The following is a 22500-nucleotide window of genomic DNA, read 5'->3' on the forward strand; positions in this document are numbered from 1 at the left end:
ATTTCATTTTTATTGCAAACAATGCTCTGCGGACTTTTTCTTTGAGTGCATTCACTGCCATATTAAAGTTTCCCGACGCACATATCATCAGACCAAGGTATGAGTCATTTTTTGTGTGTTCAATTATGGTGTTGTTCGGGGTGAATTTATATTTGTGTTTCTGACATCTGTTTTTGGGGGGAAAATCATGATTTAAAAAATATATATATTTACTGCCAAGGCCCAATTTTGGCAATATTGCTCTAGAATGTTAAGGTTTTGTTGAAGACCTTCTTTGGTTCGTACCTCTGTGTCAAATAGTGTGAGCCCTGGGGCTGGAGAATGGTCCAACATGCCTGCTAATTCATTGATATAAATGTTGAAAAGATTTGGACTCAAACTGTAGTCTTGTCTCACACCTCGACGTTGTGAAAATAATTATGTTCTTTGGTTTTGATTTTTATTGCACACTTGTTTTCTGTGTACATACATTTTATTAAGTCATACACCTTACCACCAAGCCCACTTTGGAGAATTTTGTTGAATTGCCCTTCGTGCCAAATAGAATCAAATTATTTTTTAAAGTCAATAAAGCAAGCAAAGATTTGCCATATTTTTTTGATGGTCATGTTTATTAATTAGTATGTGTAAGGTGTATATATGATCAGTAGTGCGATGGTTGGGGAGAAAGCCAATTTGACATTTACTTTGCATTTTTTTCTTGAAGAAAGGTTTGAATTCTTGAATTCAAAATGCTACAGAAAACCTTTCCCAAGTTGCTGTTTACGCAAATTCCCTGTAATTATTGGGGTCTGATTTGTCTCCACTTTTGACATCAGGGAAGCAGCCAGAAGTTAATAACATGTTGAACAATTTAAGCACAGCATTTTGCAACTCAGGTGTGCTGTTTTTCAGCATTTCATTTCTGATGTTATCTAGGCCACAAGCCTTCTTTGATTTTACAGATTTGAGCCTTTCATTTAGTTCTTGAGGGGTTATTGGTAATCTAATGGATTTTGGTTGTTTTTAATGACTGATGTTACATCAAGGTTGTTACATTTTTCTTGATTTCTAAATGCTTATGTTGTAAGTCTTTTTGTGGGATGTTTTTGGATAGATTATCAAAATAACTTTCCCAAATTCCCAAAATCTCTTTCTCTCTCTCTCTCTCTTTATTTCTCTCTCTCTCTCTATCTCGCTCTCTCTCTTTCTCTCTCTCTTCATCTCTCTCTCTTTATCTCTCTCTCTTTCTTTATCTCTTTATCTCTCTTTCTTTCTATCTCTCTCTCTCTCTCTTTCTCTCTCTCGCTCTCTTTATCTCTCTCTCTTTCGCTCTCTGTTTGTCTTTCTCTCTCTGTCTCACTTTTTCTCTCTCTCTCTCTCTATCTACTGTATATGCTAACTGACTTCTGTTCTGCTCTTTTTCAGGTCCTGTTTGCTGTCTTTGACTCTGTCCAGGGCTTTGTCATCATTACTGTGCACTGTGTCATGCGCCGCGAGGTTAGTGTGTGTGTGTGTGTGTGTGTGTGTGTGTGTGTGTGTGTGTGTGTGTGTGTGTGTGTGTGTGTGTGTGTGTGTGTGTGTGTGTGTGTGTGTGTGTGTGTGTGTGTGTGTGTGTGTGTGTGTGTGTGTGTGTGTGTGCCTGTCTGTGTGTTTACTGTATGTTGACTTTCTCCTACTGAAGTGTACAGTACTAGCTAGCTAGCTAGACAGAGAATCAGCTCAGACATGGGAAGGATTACTCTTGTGAATATGCCAACAGCTCCAGCATATATATAATACAGCATTGTCCAGATGATGCAGGGCCCCTATAAAGAGATTAGTAAGACACTGTATGAAGTAAGATGATAAGTCCCCATTCTAATGCCCTCAATGCCCATTCACCACAGACCCACACAGGGCCCCTAGTGAGACCAAATACCCATCTACCACACACACACACACATGCATGCACACACACACACGTGCCCGAAAGCACACACACAGATACACACACACGTACACACACACGTATACACACACAATCTCAAATGACCCCCTAGTATGCCCAAATACCCAACTACCCACAATGCATTGGGGTTTGATTCATTCCGTGCCTACGCAGCATCTCCTAGCCTCTCCTCCAGCTACGATATACATAGTTAAATAGGTTATTGGATAAACTGATACAGTAGTTTAAAACATAATATTAAATGCCAGAAGCGCTAAGCCATATATGTTAAATCAATATCACAAAAGCGTAGGATTAGTCAACTAAATCCGGGAATTATTTTAGTAAATATGAAAATCTCTGCCAGAGACTGAACCTAATCCCTAATAGCTGCAGCACAACGGGTAAGGAGAGTATGCTGCCTCTGGATTGTAGAGATGTGGAGAGAAGGAGAGGAGAGTGGGATGACAGACAGTCTAAAGATGTTGCGGAGAGTAACAGATAGGCAGAGGGTTGGAATAGAAGAAGACGGCGCTTGAGTGAACAGAGTTGATGGATCTATAGAGAGGGTGTGTTGCAGAGCAACAATGTGTGTATGAGAGCAAGGAAGGGAGGGAGGGAAAAGAGAGTGGTAAAGAGAGCATGCAGACATCTGTGGAAAATGTTATTTATCCAATAGGGAGTGAGAGAACACAGATGTATAGAAAATGTGATTAGCATAGTGAGAGAGGGGGGAGGGAGGGAGTGAGAAAACATAGATGTATATATAGAAGCCGTGATGAACACAGAGAGAGGAGGGAGAGAGATGGATGGATGGAGAAAATGAGGAGAGAGGTAAGGAACATGGGTGTATGTATGAAAATAATGACTATAGCAGAGAGGAGGGGGAGTGGGACAAAAATAGGGAGGGAGAGGTGACAGAGAAAATAGAGGGAGAGAGAAGGAGACAGGGATAATGAAGAACACAAAGGGGGAGAGGGTGAACATGGGGGAGGGAGGGAGTACATTATAGACCCAAAGGAAACCCATTTGACTGTGAAATGAGAATGACCTAGCCATTAGCGTGCCAAAGTACCCAGCAGGGAATCAGAGTTAACTTAGTGAGGGTGGAGAGAGAAAGAGAAAGCTAGTTGAAGATAGATAGAGATAAAATGTCCTCCTGTGTGCTACCTATATCCCCCCACCAGAATCCCCATACTTTAATGAAGACATCTTCTCCATCCTGGAGGGGGAATTCAATCATTTCCAGGCCCAGGGACATGTACTAGTCTGTGGCGACCTAAATGCCAGAACCGGACAAGAACATGACACCCTCAGCACACAGGGGGACAAACACCTGCCTGGAGGTGAGAGCATTCCCTCCCCCATATGCCCCACTAGGCACAACTATGACAACATATCCAACAAAAACGGGTTACAACTCCTGCAGCTCTGTCACACGCTGGGTATGTACATAGTCAATGGTAGGCTTCGAGGGGACTCCTATGGTAGGTACACCTATAGCTCATCTCTTAGCAGTAGTACTGTAGACTACTTTATCACTGACCTCAACCCAGAGTCTCTCAGAGTGTTCACAGTCAACCCACTGACACTCCTGTCAGACCACAGCAAAATCACAGTCTACTTGAACAGAGCAATACTCAATCGTGAGGCATCAAATCCAAAGGAACTGAGTAATATTAAGAAATTATATAGAGGGAAGGAATGTAGTGTGGAAACCTACCAAAAAAACAATTAGGCAACAACAAATTCCATCCCTTCTAGACAACTTTCTCGACAAAAAGTTCCACTATAAAAGTGAAGGTGTAAATGTTAACAGTATATTTGACCTCTCAACTTTCCTATCTAATCTAAAAATTTAAAACAGAAAACCGAAGAAAATGGACAACAATGACAAATGGTTTGATGAAGAATGCAAAAACCTAAGAAAGAAATTGAGAAACCTGTCCAACCAAAAACATGGAGACCCAGAAAACCTGAGACTATGCCTTCACTATGGTGAACACTAAAACAATACAGAAATACACTACGGAAAAAGAAGGAACAGCACATCAATGTAATTGAAGAATCCATAGACTCTAACCATAGACTCTAACCACTTCCGGAAAATTGGAAAACACTAAACAAACAACAACACAAAGAATTATCTATCCAAATGGAGATGTATGGGTAAACCACTTCTCCAATCTTTTTGGCTCTATGACAAAGAACAAACAGCAAAAACAAATACATGATCAAATACAAATCTTAGAATCAACTATTAAAGACTACCAGAACCCACTGGATTCTCCAATTACATCGAATGAACTACAGGACAAAATACAAACTCTCCAACACAAAAAGGCCTGTTGTGTTGATGGTATCCTCAAAGAAATGATAAAATATACAGACAACAAATTCCAATTGGCTATACTAAAACTCTTTAACATCATCCTTAGCTCTGGCATCTTCCCCAATATTTGGAACCAAGTACTGATCACCCCAATACACAAAAGTGGAGACAAATTTGACCCCAATAACTACCATGAGATATGTGTCAACAGCAACCTTGGGAGAATCCTCTGCATTATCATTAACAGCAGACTCATACATTTCCTCAGTGAAAACAATGTACTGAGAAAATGTCAAATTGTCTATTTACCAAATTACCGTACGACAGACCACGTATTCACCCTGCACACCTTAATAGACAAACAAGCAAGCCAAAACAAAGGCAAAGTCTTCTCATGCTTTGTAGATTTCAAAAATGCCTTCGACTCAATTTGGCATGAGGGTCTGCTATATAAATTGATGGAAAGTGGTGTTGGGGAAAAACAACCAACATTATAAAATCCATGTACACAAACAACAAGTGTGCGTTTAAAATAGGCAAAAAACACACACATTTCTTTCCACAGGGCACAGCCCCACCCTTTCCACAGCCCCACCCTCTTCAACATATATATCAACGAATTGGCGAGGGAACTAGAAAAGTCTACAGCACCCGGCCTCACCCTACCAGAATCTGAAGTCAAATGTCTACTGTTTGCTGATGATGTGGTCCTTCAGTCACCAACCAAGGAGGGCCTACAATAGCACCTAGATCTTCCACACAGATTCTGCCAGACCTGGGCCCTGACAGTAAATCTCAGTAAGACCAAAATTATGGTGTTCCAAAAAAGGTCCAGTCGCCAGGACCACAAATACAAATTCCATCTAGACACCGTTGCCCTAGAGCACACAAAAAATGATACATACCTTGGCCTAAACATCAGCGCCACAGGTAACTTCCACAAAGCTGTGAACGATCTGAGAGACAAGGCAAGAAGGACATTCTATGCCATCAAAAGGAACATAAAGTTTGACATACCAATTAGGATCTGGCTAAAAATACTTGAATCAGTCATAGAACCCATTGCCCTTTATGGTTGTGAGGTCTGGGTCTGCTCTCCAACCAAGAATTCACAAAATGGGACAAACACCAAATTGAGACTCTGCATGCAGAATTCTGCAAAAATATCCTCCGTGTACTGTACAACATAAAACACCAAATAATGCATGCAGAGAAGAGTTAGGCGGATACTTAAGTAGGCCGATACTTAAGACTGACCCAAACTTAAGGAAAGCTTTGACTATGTACAGACTCAGTGAGCATAGCCTTGCTATTGAGAAAGGTTGCCATAGGCAGACCTGGCTCTCAAGATGTGCACACTGCCCACAGAATGAGGTGGAAACTGAGCTGCACTTCCTAACCTCCTGCCAAATGTATAACCATATTAGATACACATATTTCCCTCAGATTACACAGATCCACAAATAATTTGAAAACAAACCCGATTTTGATAAACTCCCATATATATTAGGTGAAATACCACAGTGTGCAATCACAGCAGCAAGATGTGTGACCTGTTGCCACAAGAAAAGAGCAACCAGTAAAAAACAAACATCATTGTAAATACAACCCATATTTATGTATTATACTATTTGCACATCGTTACAACACTGTAATTAATAAATAATATGATATTTGTAGTGTCTTAATTATTTTGGAACTTCTGTGAGTGTAATGTTTTCTGTTCATTGTTATTGTTTATTTCACATTTGTATAGTATCTACTTCACTTTCTTTGGCAATGTTAACATATGTTTCCCATGCCAATAAAGCACCTTGAATTGATTGAATAGAGAGAGAGAGAGAGAGAGAGAGAGAGAGAGACATCACTAATGCTCTTGTGGCTGAATGGAACCAAGTCCCTGCAGCAATGTTCCAACATCTAGTGGAAAGCCTTCCCAGAGTGGAGGCTTTTATATATACCAACTCCATATTAATGCCAATGATTTTGGTGTGAGATGTTCGATGATTGGTTATGTAGTGTACATATAAACAGTACCAGCACTCAAAATGAGTCCTGCACCTATTTCACTCCAAGTCAAGCACTGGTTCAAGTATCTTATTTTTTTACTTTATTATCATTGTCCCCAATGCACATTATGCCCAAAATTCAACAGTTCACAGTTGAATGTGTTTGTATTTATTATGAATCCCCAGTACTCCTCCTGGTGTCCAGCAAAATTAAGGCAGTTATACAATTTAAAAAACATTACAATTAATTCCTAACAGATTTCACAACACATTAAGTGTTTGCCTTCCTGCCACTACTCTATTACCACATATCTACAACACAAAATCCATGTGTACATGTGTGTATAGGGCGTATGTTATCGTGTGTGTGTATGCATGTGTCTGTGCCTGTATTGGTGTGTCTTCACAGTCGTTGCTGTTCCATCAGGTGTATTTTATCGCTCGGGGCAGGCCTGAATGTGAAAGCCTTGGTATTAGCTCTCTCTCTCAAGTGACTTATGATGCCAAAGGTAATGTGGGTGTAAATGTCATAGTGTGTACCCACCACCCAGCTTTAGCTTACCTAACGAAAGTATCAGAGAATAGCAAACAATATGCTATATCTCTGAACGCTGTGTCTCTGGCGTCAGTTACCACCAGTTATCTTTGTTTTAATAGTATTATCCTCCTAACGGAACCCTCAGTAGACTGGCTGCCTATCTAGATTCAACAACTGTGTACTTTTGGTACCCATTTGTCATACTTGAGTAAAATAAAGATACCTTAATAGAAAATGGCTCAAGTAAAAGTGAAAGTCACCCGGTAAAATACCGCTTGAGTAAAAGTCTAAGAATATTTGGTTTTAAATATACTTAAGCATCAGAAGTACATGTAATTGAAAAAATATACTTAAGTATCAAGGTAAAAGTAAAAGTATAATTTCAAATTACTTATATTAAGCAAACCAAACTGCACAATTGTTTTTTTTTACTTTTTATTATTTGCGGATTGCCAGTGTCATGCTCTAACACTCAGATATAATTTACAAACAAAGCATTTGTTTTTAGTGAGTCCACCAGATCAGAGGCAGTAGGAATGACCAGGGATGTTCTCTTGAGTGTGTGAATTGGACCATTTTCCTGTCCTGCTAAGCATTCAAAATGTGACGAGTACTTTTGAGTCTCAGGGAAAATGTATGTAGTAAAAAGTACATTATTTTTTTTAGGAATGTAGTGAAGTAAAAGTAAAAGTAGTCAAAAATATAAATAACACAGTAAAGTACACATACCCCCAAAAAACGTTTTAACTGGTACTTTAACGTTTTTTTATTTAAGTACTTTACAGTACTGCTCTTTGTTCTTCAGTTCTCTCTCTCACTTTCTCAGTCTCTGTCTTTATTTCTATTCTCTTGCTTTCTTTTTCTTTTGGATGTTTTCAAATAGTGTTTTTTAAATAGTATTAGTACAGTAGTATTAAAAGCTAACAAACACATTTAAGAAACTGAGATTTTTAACTCTTATTAAAAGCCAATAATGATGCAATACATGTTGATGAAGTGTAATAAACTATTCTGCTTTCGAGGGATAATCAACAAGGGGCTATGCGTTCTTTGGAAAATAATCAAACTCCGTGGAAGATCAGTTCCACTCTGCTATCGCATAGAGCCCAGAGTTGATTATCTCTTTTATATCATGGTCAGATTGAACACATTTACTGATAGAAATGTGTTCATTTGCTAGTAGAAATGTGTTCATTTACTAGTAGAAATGTGTTCAACATCCACTGAAGTAGCAAGGAGGTTTACTAGATAGAGTAGTTGACTTGGTAACCAAACAAACAGACTTGCAAGTTTAGCTAACCAAACCATCAGTCCTCAGGCATGATACAAGTCAGTATTCGATGTCCATCCGTGTCTGAGGATGTCAGGAGATGACGTGGAAAATGGCCACTAGGGACAACAGGGAGCGCTGTTACCTTCAAGTAGGCTTTGATTTTGCTAGGGCATTGTGGACAGGGATGGCAGACGGGCGTAAGCCTCTGGTTCCAAAGGTTGAATTTTCGAATCCCATGATAGGAAGTTGTTTTTGATATTTGGGTTTTAAGTCTGTCCCAAACCTTAACCCTAACCTTAATCATTCGGGGGTTAATACCTAACCGTATACCTTGGAGATAAAACGTAACCATGGAATGATACAGAGAAGTAACCATACACTTCAAAATGTTACTTTTGGAACAACTTCAAAATGTTATGTTTGAGAAACATGGATGAACGTCTAATTCTGACATGAAACTGTGAGAGCTTGTTGCAGTCCTGGCTTGCTGTTATGAAAATCTAATTCAACAATGTCAATAATTTGTTCAATTCAACTTTTTCTTTCAAAAGCAGCTCAAACATAGAACATGTAAGAATTAAGTATAGCCATTGAATTCTACCATGCTGATATACCCTGCACTATAGGAAAATAAAACATTCTCTAGAATTCCCTTCAAGTCAATCAGAAATGAGTGTTCAACAATGCCATGGTATAACATATTAAAATCCATAATAAAACCCAATATAGATGATCAAACATTAGCATTAGCAAGGTAATATATTTGTTTGTAGCTACACTCTTAGAAAGAAAGGTTCCTTAAAGAACCATAAGGGTTATATCGCTTGCTTCATATACAGTATGGAACCCCTAAATGTTCAACATAAGACCCTTTTTTAGGGTTCTTTGATCAGAACCATAGAGGTTCTTCTTCACTGAATCAAAATGGTTCCATATAGAACCCTGTATGGTGCCATTTATGAATTATGGCTACCACTATTAAATAGTAATATTTTTTGCTAAGAATAGAATTTAATAAACAATTAAATAATGGACAAAACAAGCCCAGCATAGTTTTTAGAATTTATTGTCATTACTGTATATGCTAACATAGTTTGGAAATATGCACCGGTGGCCAGGGAGGCATCTCTTTGTTTGAATGATGGCCCATGTCAACTCTGGCTGACTTCTTTACAATACAGTACAACTTTGTCCATTAGTTACAGCAAACAACGAAAATGTGGCTTCTGTTCCATTCTCAACAACCCCAAACTTCACACATGCAGTTAAGACAAGCACAGGTTCAATCTGCAGTGCAGCACCCCTGGATGGAGAGCATGTTGTGGGGTTAAGGGCCTTGCTCAAGGGCCCAACGGTAGGGGAATGTTTTGAGGATGTGAACCCAGCAGTCCTCCAGTTGTCAGATCAATTCCACCCATTTTCTTCCTGCACCCAGCCCGGGATTCAAACCAGCAAACTTTCAGCCACAGGTCCAATTCCTGCCACAGGTCCAACTCCTTCACCACCGGGCTACCTACCACCAGTACAGTTTGGGTTGTTTCCTCACTGGTTCCAGAGAAAAATAAAAAAGAACCAAAAACACAAGTTAATCTTTGGAAATAAGTATGAATTAATCTGCAAAAATGAACACCAAATGCTATGCAGACATATAATTATTATGATGTTGAAGAACAACTTACATGCAGTTTTATTTATTTTTTATTTCACCTTTATTTAACCAGGTAGGCTAGTTGAGAACAAGTTGTCATTTGCAACTGCAACCTGGCCGAGATAAAGCAAAGCAGTTCGACACACACAACAACACAGAGTTACACATGGAATAAACAAACTTACAATTAATAATACAGTAGAAAAATCTATATACAGCATGTGCAAGTGAGGTAGGATAAGAGAGGTAAGGCTATAAATAGGCCATGGTAGCAAAGTAATTACAATATAGCAATTAAACACTGGAATGGTAGGATGTGCAGAAGATGAATGTGCAAGTTGAGATACTGGGGTGTAAAGGAGCAAGATAAATTAATTAATTAATACAGTATGGGAATGAGGTAGATTGGATGGGCTATTTACAGATGAGCTATGTACAGGTGCAGTGCTCTGTGAGCTGCTCTGACTGCTGGTGCTTAAAGCTAGTGAGGGCGGTAAGAATCTCCAGCTTCAGAGATTTTTGCAGTTCGTTTCAGTCATTGGCAGCAGAGAACTGGAAGGAGAGGCAGCCAAAGGAAGAATTGGCTTTGGGGGTGACCAGTGAGATATACCTGCTGGAGCGCGTGCTACGGCTGGGTGCTGCTATGGTGACCAGTGAGCTGAGATAAGGCGGGGCTTTACCTAGCAGAGACTTGTAGATGACCTGGAGCCAGTGGGTTTGGCGACGAGTATGAAGCGAGGGCCAGCCAACAAAAGCATACAGGTCGTAGTGGTGGGTAGTATATGGGGCTTTGGTGACAAAACGGATGGCACTCTGATAGACAACATCCAATTTGTTGAGTAGAGTGTTGGAGGCTATTTTGTAAATGACATCGCCGAACTCGAGGATTGGTAGGATGGTCAGTTTTATGAGGGTATGATTGGCAGCATGAGTGAAGGAGGCTTTGTTGTGAAATAGGAAGCCGATTCTAGATTTAATTTTTGATTGGAGATGTGTAATGTGAGTCTGGAAGGAGAGTTTACAGTCCAACCAGACACCTAGGTATTTGTAGTTTTCCACATATTCTAAGTCAGAACCAAGGCTGTTGAGTCTGCCAATAAGAATGTTGTGATTGACAGAGTCGAAATCCTTAGCTGCACAGTAACGTCTCTTATCGATGGCGGTTATGATATCGTTTAGGACCTTGAGCGTGGCTCAGGTGCACCCATGACCAGCTCTGAAACCAGATTGCATAGCGGAGAAGGTACGGTGAGATTCGAAATGGTCGGTAATCTGTTTGTTAACTTGGCTTTCAAAGACCTTAGAAAGGCAGGGTAGAATAGATATAGGTCTGTAGCAGTTTGGGTCTAGAGTGTCTCCCCCTTTGAAGAGGGGGATGACCGCGGCAGCTTTCCAATCTATGGGAATCTCAGATGATACGAAAGAGAGGTTGAACAGGCTAGTAATAGGGGTTGCAACAATTTTGGCAGATAATTTTAGAAAGAGAGGGTCCAGATTGTCTAGCCTAGCTAATTTGTAGGGGTCCAGATTTTGCAGCTCTTTCAGAACATCAGCTATCTGGATTTGGGTGAAGGAGAAGTGGGGGAGGTTTGGGCGAGTTGCTGTGGGGAGCGCAGGGCTGTTGACCAGGGTAGCCAGGTGGAAAGCATGGCCAGCCGTAGAAAAATGCTTATTGAAATTCTCAATTATTGTGGATTTATCGGTAGTGACAGCGTTTCCTAGCCTCAGTGCAGTGGGCAGCTGGGAGGAGATGCTCTTTTTCTCCATGGACTTTACAGTGTTCCAGAACTTTTTTGAGTTTGTACTACAGGATGCAAATTTCTGTTTGAAAAAGCTATCCTTAGCTTTCCTAACTGCTTGTGTTAGCAGCAATCAAAAGTGAGCAGCAAAAAACTCTCGTCTGAGTGTGCCAGAGCGCAGAATAAGTGAGGAATTTACGAACACGTGTCAGCACAGTTACAGTCACCAACGCTTTAGACAACATGAAAACAGCCTAACCAGCTCTGCTAGGGCGAGTAAAATGGTCCGAATGAGGTGTTCTCTCATTTGCGTTTGGAGGTAGCTAGCAAGCTAGCCAACTTTAGCCAGTTAGCTTGGGTGCTTGACTGCCGTTGTGAGGTCAGAACGCTCGGATCAATATTACTCCTCGGCTAGAGCGTCCAGTGTGCTCTCTGAATGCTCCGAGAGCGAAACTCTCTGAATTTACTAATGGACAATCTGACAATGCTCTGAATTTACTGAGCGCACTCTGGCATTCCAGATTGAATTTACGAACACTCCCTAAGAGTGTATGCTTTTATGTTAATATTGTTATTAATATTGCTTCTAGCTAGTATTAAGTTTGCAACAACACAGGTTTGATGGAAACTTGCTGTTTGCCACTCAGACCTCTGCAACATATGAATTCGATCTTCCCCCTGCCATATTGAGTTAACGGGGTCAGATGTCAGCTAGCCATTTTTCTGACCAGGTGATATCATAATGGAGCATCATTTCATTGGAATAAATGTCAATGCAAATCAGCTGAAACAAATGAAAAGGGAATGTTAGCTGACATTTCACAGTTTGATGTGACTGGGTTAGCTTTTGTTAGCTGTTGTTTTCTAAAATCCCCATTACATTATGGGGTATTGATAAAACCCTCAAGGTTCTTTGCCTTCACTGGGTATATATATATATATATATATAGAACCTTTTATAGTAATGGATTCTTTACTCTTGTCCAAAGAACCAAAAGGTTCTATAAAGAACCCCAATGAACCCTTTTTTCTAAGAGTGTAGGTTAAAACCCAAGTACTGTATACATGAACATAGTGTCTATGGTAGTCTTAATGTTGTGAACTTAACCAATAAAGACCTTCAATTTGCTCCTTTCCTCCCGTTATCCCTCCTCTTCTCCTTCCTTCCTTCGCTCTTTATCCCTCTCTTCAAGGTCCAGGACGCAGTGCGCTGTCGGATGGGGGGATGTAAAGATGACAGCGAGAACTCACCGGACTCATGCAAGAATGGACAGGTGCAGATCATGGTGAATAACATTCCATTTCATCCCATATTAGACCCATAACCACTACTAGTCTGGCCCCTGATCTGTTTGTGCTGTCTTGCCAACTTCTGGGACCAGGCTACGTAACCACATCATGTTGGTCCTAAAACTGCCTTGTTCTTTTTCTCCAAGTACAGCCCTTCGCTGTTTATAATCCCAATCCCAATCCCAAATCGATCACTAGACCCTACACCCAATGCACTTGTGGGGTTTTGAGAGGATTTGAGAGTTGTCGATTTCGGATTAGGACTAACATCCCAGGGCCTCGCGAGTGGTGCAGCGGTCTAAGCCACTGCTTTGCAGTGCTAGAGGCATCACTACAGGTTCGATCCCAGGCTGTGTCGACCGGGAGACCCATGATGCGGCGCACAATTGTCCGGGTTAGGGGAGGGTTTGGCCGGCTGGAATGTCCTTGTCCCATTGTGCTCTAGCGACTCCTTGTGGCGGGCCGGGTTCTTGCACGCTGACTCATTGATGCGTCTGGCTTCCGGGTTAAGTGAGCAGTGTGTCAAGAAGCAGAGCAGCTTGGCTGGGTTGTGTTTCGGAGGACGCACGGCTCTCGACCTTCGCCTCTCCCATACGTACGGGAGTTGCAGCGATGGGAGAAGACTAACTACCAATTGGGGAGAAAAAGTGGTTTAAAAAGGGACAAATATCCTAGCCAATATTGATGGTCTATTTCCAGTCCCTCCTAAAGATATTTTCTCAGCACACCTGTAGTCAGTTATTTTCATATTTTTTTCACATTTTTATTCACTCGGCGGTGACTGCGGCAGGTTTATTTAGCCTATAAGAAAGGTCCTTATCATTATGCGCAGGGTGTAAAGTTACACGGAAGGTTACTTTGTCCAAAATCGTGTTAATAGTCTTGTAAATCATAAAGACATGAAGTGCTTCCCAATGTCGACCAGGTCACAACGTTCTGTCATTTGTATTAGTTACGAAGGTTCCAACGCTGACCACTCCTTCCCCTTTAGTTGTATTTATCACAGTCATTTACTGTAATATTTTGGTCTCTTGAATGGACCGCTAGGAATGTTAGGAGGCTGATGATTTACTGCAAATGACCAAAACACTTTTTTTTATTATTGGAATGTCCTTGTCGTGAATTTGTTCTTCAAAGCTGTCAGGTTCAGAGTTTTTCCTTGCCTCAAATCACTGACCTGGAAAACTGTATGGCCCAGGGTTGTTCCTAGTGATGTCACATGTTCAGGTATTTATGAGGAAACCTACTCCTGCCAAAGTTAACACGGAGCGCTGTGCTAAAAGCAGTCATATCAAATCAATTTGTAAATCCAGAGTGTTTCCAACAGTAATTTTCCAAATGGTATAATCCTGAATTAATCCCTCATAGTAAAAGGCTCAAGGCGACTCAATGAAAAGGGCAAACTTTACTGAAACCCTGTGTCATAAAGCCTTCATAAGCCTGTTATAAACATGACATGACATAACAGCCATAACAGTATTAAGAAGGCCTTATGATTTAAGATTTCAAGTAATGTTACCATAAACTAACATGAGAGGATAGGAGGACATCTTGAGAGGATAGGAGGACATCTTCAGAGGATAGGAGGACATGTTGAGAGGACAGGAGAACATATTGAGAGGATAGGAGGACATGTTGAGAGGACAGGAGAACATATTGAGAGGATAGGAGGACATATTGAGAGGATAGGAGAACAAATTGAGAGGATAGGAGGACATATTGAGAGGATAGGAGGACAAATTGAGAGGATAGGAGGACATATTGAGAGGATAGGAGGACAAATTGAGAGGATAGGAGGACATATTGAGAGGATAGGAGGACAAATTGAGAGGATAGGAGAACATATTGGGAGTATAGGAGGACATCTTGAGAGTATAGGAGGACATATTGAGAGGATAGGAGAACATATTGGGAGTATAGGAGGACATCTTGAGAGGATAGAAGGACAAATTTAGAGGATAGGAGAACATATTGAGAGGATAGGAGAACATATTGAGAGGATAGGTGGACATATTGAGAGGATAGGAGGACAAATTGAGAGGATAGGAGGACATATTGAGAGGATAGGAGGACATATTGAGAGGATAGGAGGACATATTGAGAGGATAGGTGGACATATTGAGATGATCAGTCTTCAGACTAGAGTATCCCCATTCAACCATTCTGGTAGTTCGTTTGAACGTTTGAGAATGGTCCCTCCCATTCTCCCCCTCTATTCTCACTTACATGTTCATCCTCTCTCTTCAATGTTCAACTTCTCTCTTACATGTTCATCCTCTCTCTTCAATGTTCAACTTCTCTCTTACATGTTCATCCTCTCTCTTGCATGTTCAACCTGTTTTTTACCTTGTCTTTTTCCTTCTCTTTCTTATTCTCTTCATCATTTCTTCTTCCCCACATATCACTTATAATCTCTTCTTATGAATGTTTCTAATCCATCTGAATTGTGTCCTCCCCTCCAATCCCCCACTCTCATCTCTCCTCCTCTCACATCTCTCCATCCATCTCTCCCACCATCCCTGCATCAGAAGTGTCAGAACATGTCCTACTACGGGCAGCAGTGTGGCTCTCTGCACTACAGCACTGGCACTGGAGCTTCTCCCTGCCCGTCATCGTCATGCCAACAACAGTCACCATGCCTGCCACCATTCCACCCTCACCAGGGCTGTCAACACGGCTGCCAACAAGGCTGTTACCACAGCCTGCCCCACAACAACCACATGAACCATGAGCACATGAACCACACCCTCAACCATGCCCATAACCAAGCTTACAACCACAACCATGGACATAACCACAACCAGTACCCCAACAGCAAATCAGTATGTCAACCACAGTAGATAGACACTATGTCCTAAAGTAGTCAATGCTGTGTGTAGCCATATAGAACATCTGGTACATTAGCCACGGGGTTTCCAACAATGGTTCCCAAATTGTGGATATACCGCTTGTGGTCAAGGAAATGGCTTTCAATTTATTTAATAAAAATGTTATTAGCCTGCAAAAACAACTAATGTTGTTTTATGGTCCATTGGGGAAAAGGTTTGGAAATCACTGGGCTGCAGTATATTAGTACAGTGAGAGAAAAAAGTATTTGATCCCCTGCTGATTTTGTACGTTTGCCCACTGACAAAGAAATGATCAGTCTATAATTTTAATGGTAGGTTTATTTGAACAGTGAGAGACAGAATAACAACAACAAAAAATCCAGAAAAACGCATGTCAAAAATGTTATGAATTGATTTGCATTTTAATGAGGGAAATACGTATTTGAACCCCTCTCAATCAGAAAGATTTCTGGCTCCCAGGTGTCTTTTATACAGGTAACGAGCTGAGATTAGGAGCACACTCTTAAAGGGAGTGCTCCTAATCTCAGCTTGTTACCTGTATAAAAGACATCTGTCCACAGAAGCAATCAATCAATCAGATTCCAAACTCTCCACCATGGCCAAGACCAAAGAGCTCTCCAAGGATGTCAGGGACAAGATTGTAGACCTACACAAGGCTGGAATGGGCTACAAGACCATTGCCAAGCAGCTTGGTGAGAAGGTGACAACAGTTGGTGTGATTATTCGCAAATGGAAGAAACACAAAAGAACTGTCAATCTCCGTAGGCCTGGGGCTCCATGCAAGATCTCACCTCGTGGACTTGCAATGATCATGAGAATGGTGAGGAATCAGCCCAGAACTACACGGGAGGATTTGTCAATGATCTCAAGGCAGCTGGGACCATAGTCACCAAGAAAACAATTGGTAACACACTACGCCGTGAAGGACTGAAATCCTGCATCACCGGCAAGGTCCCCCTGCTCAAGAATGCACATGAATGATTCAGAGGACAACTGGGTGAAAGTGTTGTGGTCAGATGAGACCAAAATGGAGCGCTTTGGCATCAACTCAACTCGCCGTGTTTGGAGGAGGAGGAATGCTCCCTATGACCCCAAGAACACCATCCCCAACGTCAAACATGGAGGTGGAAACATTATGCTTGGGGGGTGTTTTTCTGCTAAGGGGACAAAACAACTTTATTGCATCAAAGGGACAATGGACGGGGTCATGTGCCATCAAATCTTGGGTGAGAACCTCCTTCCCTCAGCCAGGGTATTGAAAATGGGTCGTGGATGGGTATTCCAGCATGACAATGACCCAAAACTCACGGCCAAGGCAACAAAGGAGTGGCTCAAGAAGAAGCACATTAAGGTCCTGGAGTGGCCTAGCCAGGCTCCAGACCTTAATCCCATAGAAAATCTGTGGAGGGAGCTGAAGGTTCAAGTTGCCAAACATCAGCCTCGAAACCTTAATGACTTGGAGAAGATCTGCAAAGAGGAGTGGGACAAAATACCTCCTGAGATGTGTGCAAACCTGGTGGCCAACTACAAGAAATGTCTGACCTCTGTGATTGCCAACAAGGGTTTTGCCACCAAGTACTAAGTCATGTTTTGCAGAGGGGTCAAATACTTATTTCCCTCATTAAAATGCAAATCAATTTATAACATTTTTGACATGCGTTCTTCTGGATTTTTTTGTTGTTATTCTGTCTCTCACCGTTCAAATAAACCTACCATTAAAATTATAGACTGATCATTTCTTTGTCAGTGGGCAAACGTACAAAATCAGCAGGGGATCAAATACTTTTTTCCCTCACTGTATGTAGATTGGTGCCAGTAGGTTTTTACAGAAGGGAGCTTGAACTTCCGTCTGGCCCAGTAGACCCCACATGTCTGAGTTATAGTCTTAGCTTCTACCAGTCAACGTTGTTTTATGCTGCTGTTTTATATCTAGATGGAAGTGTTTTTAGAGGAAGTTTTGGGATCCAAATGTTGTTTTGTTCTTGCATTTATTCCAATAATAATTCAGCCATACGTAAATTGGAGTTCTCTTGTGCTTAAGTGGTTACCAGTGTTGGCTGAACCCAGGCCTAATGTGAATGTCCTCCACAATAATGCCTGGACAAACAGTACTTAGTAATGATGCTGATGGTTAACCTGATTCACTTTACATACTCAGCCTGTGTGTGGGTGTGAGAGAGAGAGGGGGGAGAGAGATGAGAGTCTATATCCCCATTTGTCTGTTTAGGCGAAAGCCATTTGTGAGGCAGTGTGATTTGCGTGCTAAGAGCTTTCCTCTCCTTTGAGACCTGCATTCATTCTCTACCTCTTTCAAATGTTCTGTTTCTCTTTCTGTCCCTTTAATTATCTTTATTTCTCTCCCCCTCTCATGCTCTCTCTTTCTCTTCCACTTTCCCCTTTCACTGCCTTTCCCCCTCCCTTCATCTCTCTCCCTCCCTCTTCACCCCCCATCTCTCTCTTTTACTTTCCCTCTCCCTCCATATCCCACTCCCCCCTCCCTTTTCCTCGCCTGTCTCTCTATCCCTCCCTCCCTCTGTCTCTCTCTGTGGCGTGCCAAAAATGCCTAATAGCTTTATATCCATACAAAGGCTTTTGTGAGTGAGCGTCATAGAGGATTCTAGGCAGATCGGTGCTGGGGGGAGAGAGGAGACAGAAGAATGGCCTGGATCTGCATGGCAATGAGGGACCACATTAAGTTGGGGAGGTTTTAATGGAGGCCATTTTGGAAAGACACACTGGAACTTTCCCTCATTCAATCCAATCAATCTGTTTGTGTGCTGATGTTTGTGTTGTTTTTTTCACCAAGCAATTTGTTCTAACGAGTTGAGGGGAAATTCTCTCGTGGAGGTTACAAAAGACAAGCTGAGGGCAATGAATGCAGAACGCTGGCATGAGGAAGATGATGGTGTTTGGTTTAAAGAGAGAAAGGTAGAGAACTTGAAAGAGACCAGTGACTTGAGATGGCCATTGCAGACAGACAATTGGCAACATAGCTAATAAGGTGTCTAAAACTTTTTAGGCCATTTGGGTAAAGTAAGTGCTTGAAATGATGTGCTGAAGATCATGTAAATGATGGATGCACTTGACTCACTTGAAAACAAAACAATATTAGAACCAGCAGTCTTGAAAAAATAACACTGACCTCAATTTTCATCAGCTGTTCATCCTTCTTGATTCTTTTGAAGCAAAATCATTATCTTTCCTCATTCTTCTCCTAAACACATACTGATAGAAAGATTATAGGAGTAGCTCAGATATCTGTTGTCACTACCAGCCATTCTGATAACAAACACACTTCTTAGTAGAAAGGGATATACTGTAGGATGCGTCCCCAATGGCACCCTACTCCCTAGATGGTGCACATCCATAGGGCTCTAGTCAAAAGTATTGCACTATGTAGGGAAAAGGGTGCCATTTGGGATTCGACGATACGGGGCTTGATGAGGCACATCCTCTAGTCTGCATCTCTTTGTCTCAAAATCATCTGTAGCCCCATTAGAAAGGTGTAGCCCAGGGTTGGGCAACTCCAGTCCTTGGGGGCCGGGGAGGTGTCACTTTTTTCCCCATACCGAGCAAACATAGCTGATTAAAGTAATTACAATCTAAACTGATGATTAGTTGACTATTGGAATCAGGTGTGTTAACTGGGGCTGAGGCAAAAGTGTGACACCAATCAGGCCCCTGAGGACTGGAGTTTCCCATCCCTGGTGTAGCCTAACATCTCTGTCTTTAAATCATCTGTAGCACTATCAGAAAGGTGTAACCTAACCAGGGCCTTTTCTTACTGTTCTGTCGCCCTAGGCAAGACAAAACAATGCTGCCCGCAAAACTAGAATAGTCCCAGTAACCAAATTACTTTGAAAAGACATCTAAAGGACGTGTTTTCCAGATGTTAAAGTTCAATTTAAGTTCTGAATAAAAGGTGAAAAGGTATTTTCTGTTTGTTTAAAATACATATTTTCCTGGACGTTGAATTGGCATCTTTTCCAGATGCTGAAAAATATGTATTTTTGAAAACAGGTTCATTTCCAGTTCTGAATTAAAATTTAAAATAGTTATTTTCTGGAGGTTGAAAATATGTATTTTCCAGAAGTTTAAAATATGTATTTTCTAAGTATTTTCCGGATATTGAAATCAGGCATATTGTTGGTTCTGAACGAAAGTTGAAAATAAGTCATTTAGAGACGTCTGTGTTTGGGCCAAATCAAGGCTTGGACGTCTATGATTGGTTCAGATTTGGTCTGGACCGGACCAAAAATCTATGTCCGTGGACATTGAAATCAAGGCTGGTCTGGATTGTACCAAATCTGAACCAAACAGACGTCTACGATTGGTTCAGATGTTGTCCCGACCGGAGCAAATACCAATATCCGTGGATGTGGAAATCAAGTCTGGTCCGGACTGTACCAAAAAAAGACTTCCAAAAGACATTGGCTCATGCTTACTGGAGTGTAGCCTACCATGTCGGACCACAATGGAATTTTATGAATGCCCATCCATGCGGTAGGCCCACCGTTTGGAAAACAGGCCGTTGCATTGGCTTTTTTAGTCCTGATTCCTGTGACAATTCAATTTGATTATTTAAGCTTTGAATATCAGCTACCCAACTTTATCAGGAGGTATCATGAGCCTATTTGCAATGTGTTTACACAGTGGGAAATGCAGAAGTATTTTCTTTTTCGCTAGGATCAGCTTATCAAAAATGTACGTATACAAACTACAAACCACTGATCCTGACAATGGGGTGAAACTCCTGGACAACAGTTGTGATTGTCCATACCATATTGTCCATTTTACTTAAATCCTGCCCTGTTTTTAGGATATGTTGTTTGTTAGCATCATTTAGGTTAGGCTATTTGATTTGAGAAACCTGCATGATGTAAGTGTCCGTCTCATTACATTGTCATCCATTTTATCTCCAGCATGTAGGCTAAAGAAAAGGCCAAATACTCTTTCTATCATATCCTGTATCTGCTACATGATTTATGTTAGATGATTTTTTTAAGGAATGTTGGTGAAGCGTCGCAGCGATGTATCTCTCCAACAGCACCCTGGAGAGTTGCGCAGGGATTGGACATGCAAAATATGTTTACGCCCCTGCCTTTGACAAAGTTGGCACTGCTTATCACAGTGCGGCATTTGCGCTCACCCAAAAAATCCATATGCTACTGGTTGAGTGAAATTGTCATTGTTTTTGGGCAGAATTATGTGAGGTTTTATGTGTTGTTTTTGGAGGTGCGACTTGGCCGCCCTCGTCAATCTGTCGCCCCAGGTGTCAGCCTAATCCTGCCTAATGAGCGGGCCGTTCGTGAGCCTAAAAAACTGTGATCTGTCTATGGGTGTGTTACGTTCATCTTTCAAAAGCACCTCTCATCTCATCTGTTGTTTCTGTTTCATTGTCTGCATCCTTCTGTTTCCCAATGCTACCCCAATGCCATGCTATATCTATTACACACATGCAGCTACCATGGAAACACACACATACAAACACACACACACACACACTGCTGTCTAACTGTGTATCTTCTCCCCATGCTCTCTCTCAGACGGACTTTGAAAAAGATGTGGACCTGGCGTGTCAAACAGGTAGGTTCTCTCTCTCTCTCTCTCTCTCTCTCTCTCTCTCTCTCTCTCTCTTTCCCCTCTCTCTCTCTCTTTCCCCTCCTCTCTCTCTCTCTCCTCCCTCCCTCCCTCCCTCCCTCTCTCTTTCCCCTCTCTCTCTCTTTCCCCTCTCTCTGTCTCTCTCTTTCCTCTCTCTCTCTCTCTCTCTCTTTATCTCCTCTCTCTCTCTCTCTCTCTCTCTCTGTCCTCTATATATCTCTCTACCCTTCTCTCACCCCTCTCTCTTTCTCTCTTATTTCCCTCTCCATCTCTCTCCCCTCACTATCCCCCCCCCTCTCTCCTCTCTCTCTCGTTCTCTCTCCAGAGACAGACACAATGTTCAGAGACACATTGTTCCCCATCACTGGAATAGAGAAGTGTGCTTGCGTGCGTGCGTATACGAGAACTTGTGTGTGTGTTTGAGGTTATTTGTATATATGTGCGTGTGTGTGTGTGTGTGTGTGTGTGTGTGTGTGTGTGTGTGTGTGTGGGTGTGTGTGTGTGTGTGTGTGTGTGTGTGTGTGTGTGTGAGACATGTGTACCCTGTGGATGTAAATTAACACCCAGTCATGGTTACTTTCCCACTCCACCCTTGCAGAGAGAGGACACCCATGTAAGTCTGGTACCAACCTGACCCTAATAAAACGGTCAATCACTAATGGCCCTACCCTAACTTGAGATCTACATCAAACTCCTAACTCAAACTTTCATGCAAATGTTCTAACAACAAAGTAGAATGGTAAACGCTGCAGGGATGCATTGTTGGGACTTTTCTGTTTGATTATGGGCCTTGTTCAATAGAACAACATCTACAATGTTATTGTACTCCCTGACAAAGGCTATAACGAAATGCGTCAGAGTTTAAAACAGTATTTTGTTCTATAGAACATGCCATCATCAAGGCATTTCATCCTTTTTGGATGTGTTGTGTGTGTGGGGGGGCAAAACATTCATTAACATGAATACAGAAACTGAATGAAACTTTGAGTTATTTACAGATGCACTAACAGATCCCACGTTAATTGTGGCCCAGAAGTGACGACTTAAATGCTGACGGTGTGAGTGTGTGCATGTAATTCAGCATGACTGTGTTGCCTGTAAGGTGAGACCCATGGCGGAATGACTTCGGACTGTATTCACTCAAAAACCTTTACTTGATTGATGAATTTAATATGGCCTATGGAGTGACCATCTCAAATCTGACTGTTGTATGCCTGATTTTGTGACCATGTTTAGCATGAATATGCATGTTGGGTAAATATGGTAGGTGAACTGTTGTACTGACTATATACATCAGGCCATGTTAGTCTGA

General features: G+C 41.5%; 1 protein-coding gene across 7 annotated transcripts in view; it reads left to right on the plus strand.

Moving 5' to 3' along the window:
- The window catches only part of LOC106588837 (adhesion G protein-coupled receptor B2), a 499757-nt gene that overhangs the window by 439409 nt on the left and 37848 nt on the right, over positions 1-22500 (plus strand). For 3 of the 7 annotated variants that reach the window (XM_045709852.2, XM_045709861.2, XM_045709859.2), the window contains 4 exons: positions 1408-1479; positions 12642-12734; positions 21134-21173; positions 21787-21801. In XM_045709852.2, coding sequence (XP_045565808.1) covers positions 1408-1479; positions 12642-12734; positions 21134-21173; positions 21787-21801 — 220 coding nt within the window. Of the gene's footprint in view, positions 1-1407; positions 1480-12641; positions 12735-15266; positions 15817-21133; positions 21174-21786; positions 21802-22500 lie in introns of those variants that run through there. The other 4 variants (XM_045709853.2, XM_082970202.1, XM_045709855.2 and 1 more) reach the window with 4 other exon arrangements.

Source organism: Salmo salar, chromosome 27, assembly GCF_965601325.2.
Source record: "Salmo salar chromosome 27, fSalSal1, whole genome shotgun sequence".
Classification (NCBI taxonomy): Eukaryota; Metazoa; Chordata; class Actinopteri; order Salmoniformes; family Salmonidae; genus Salmo; species Salmo salar.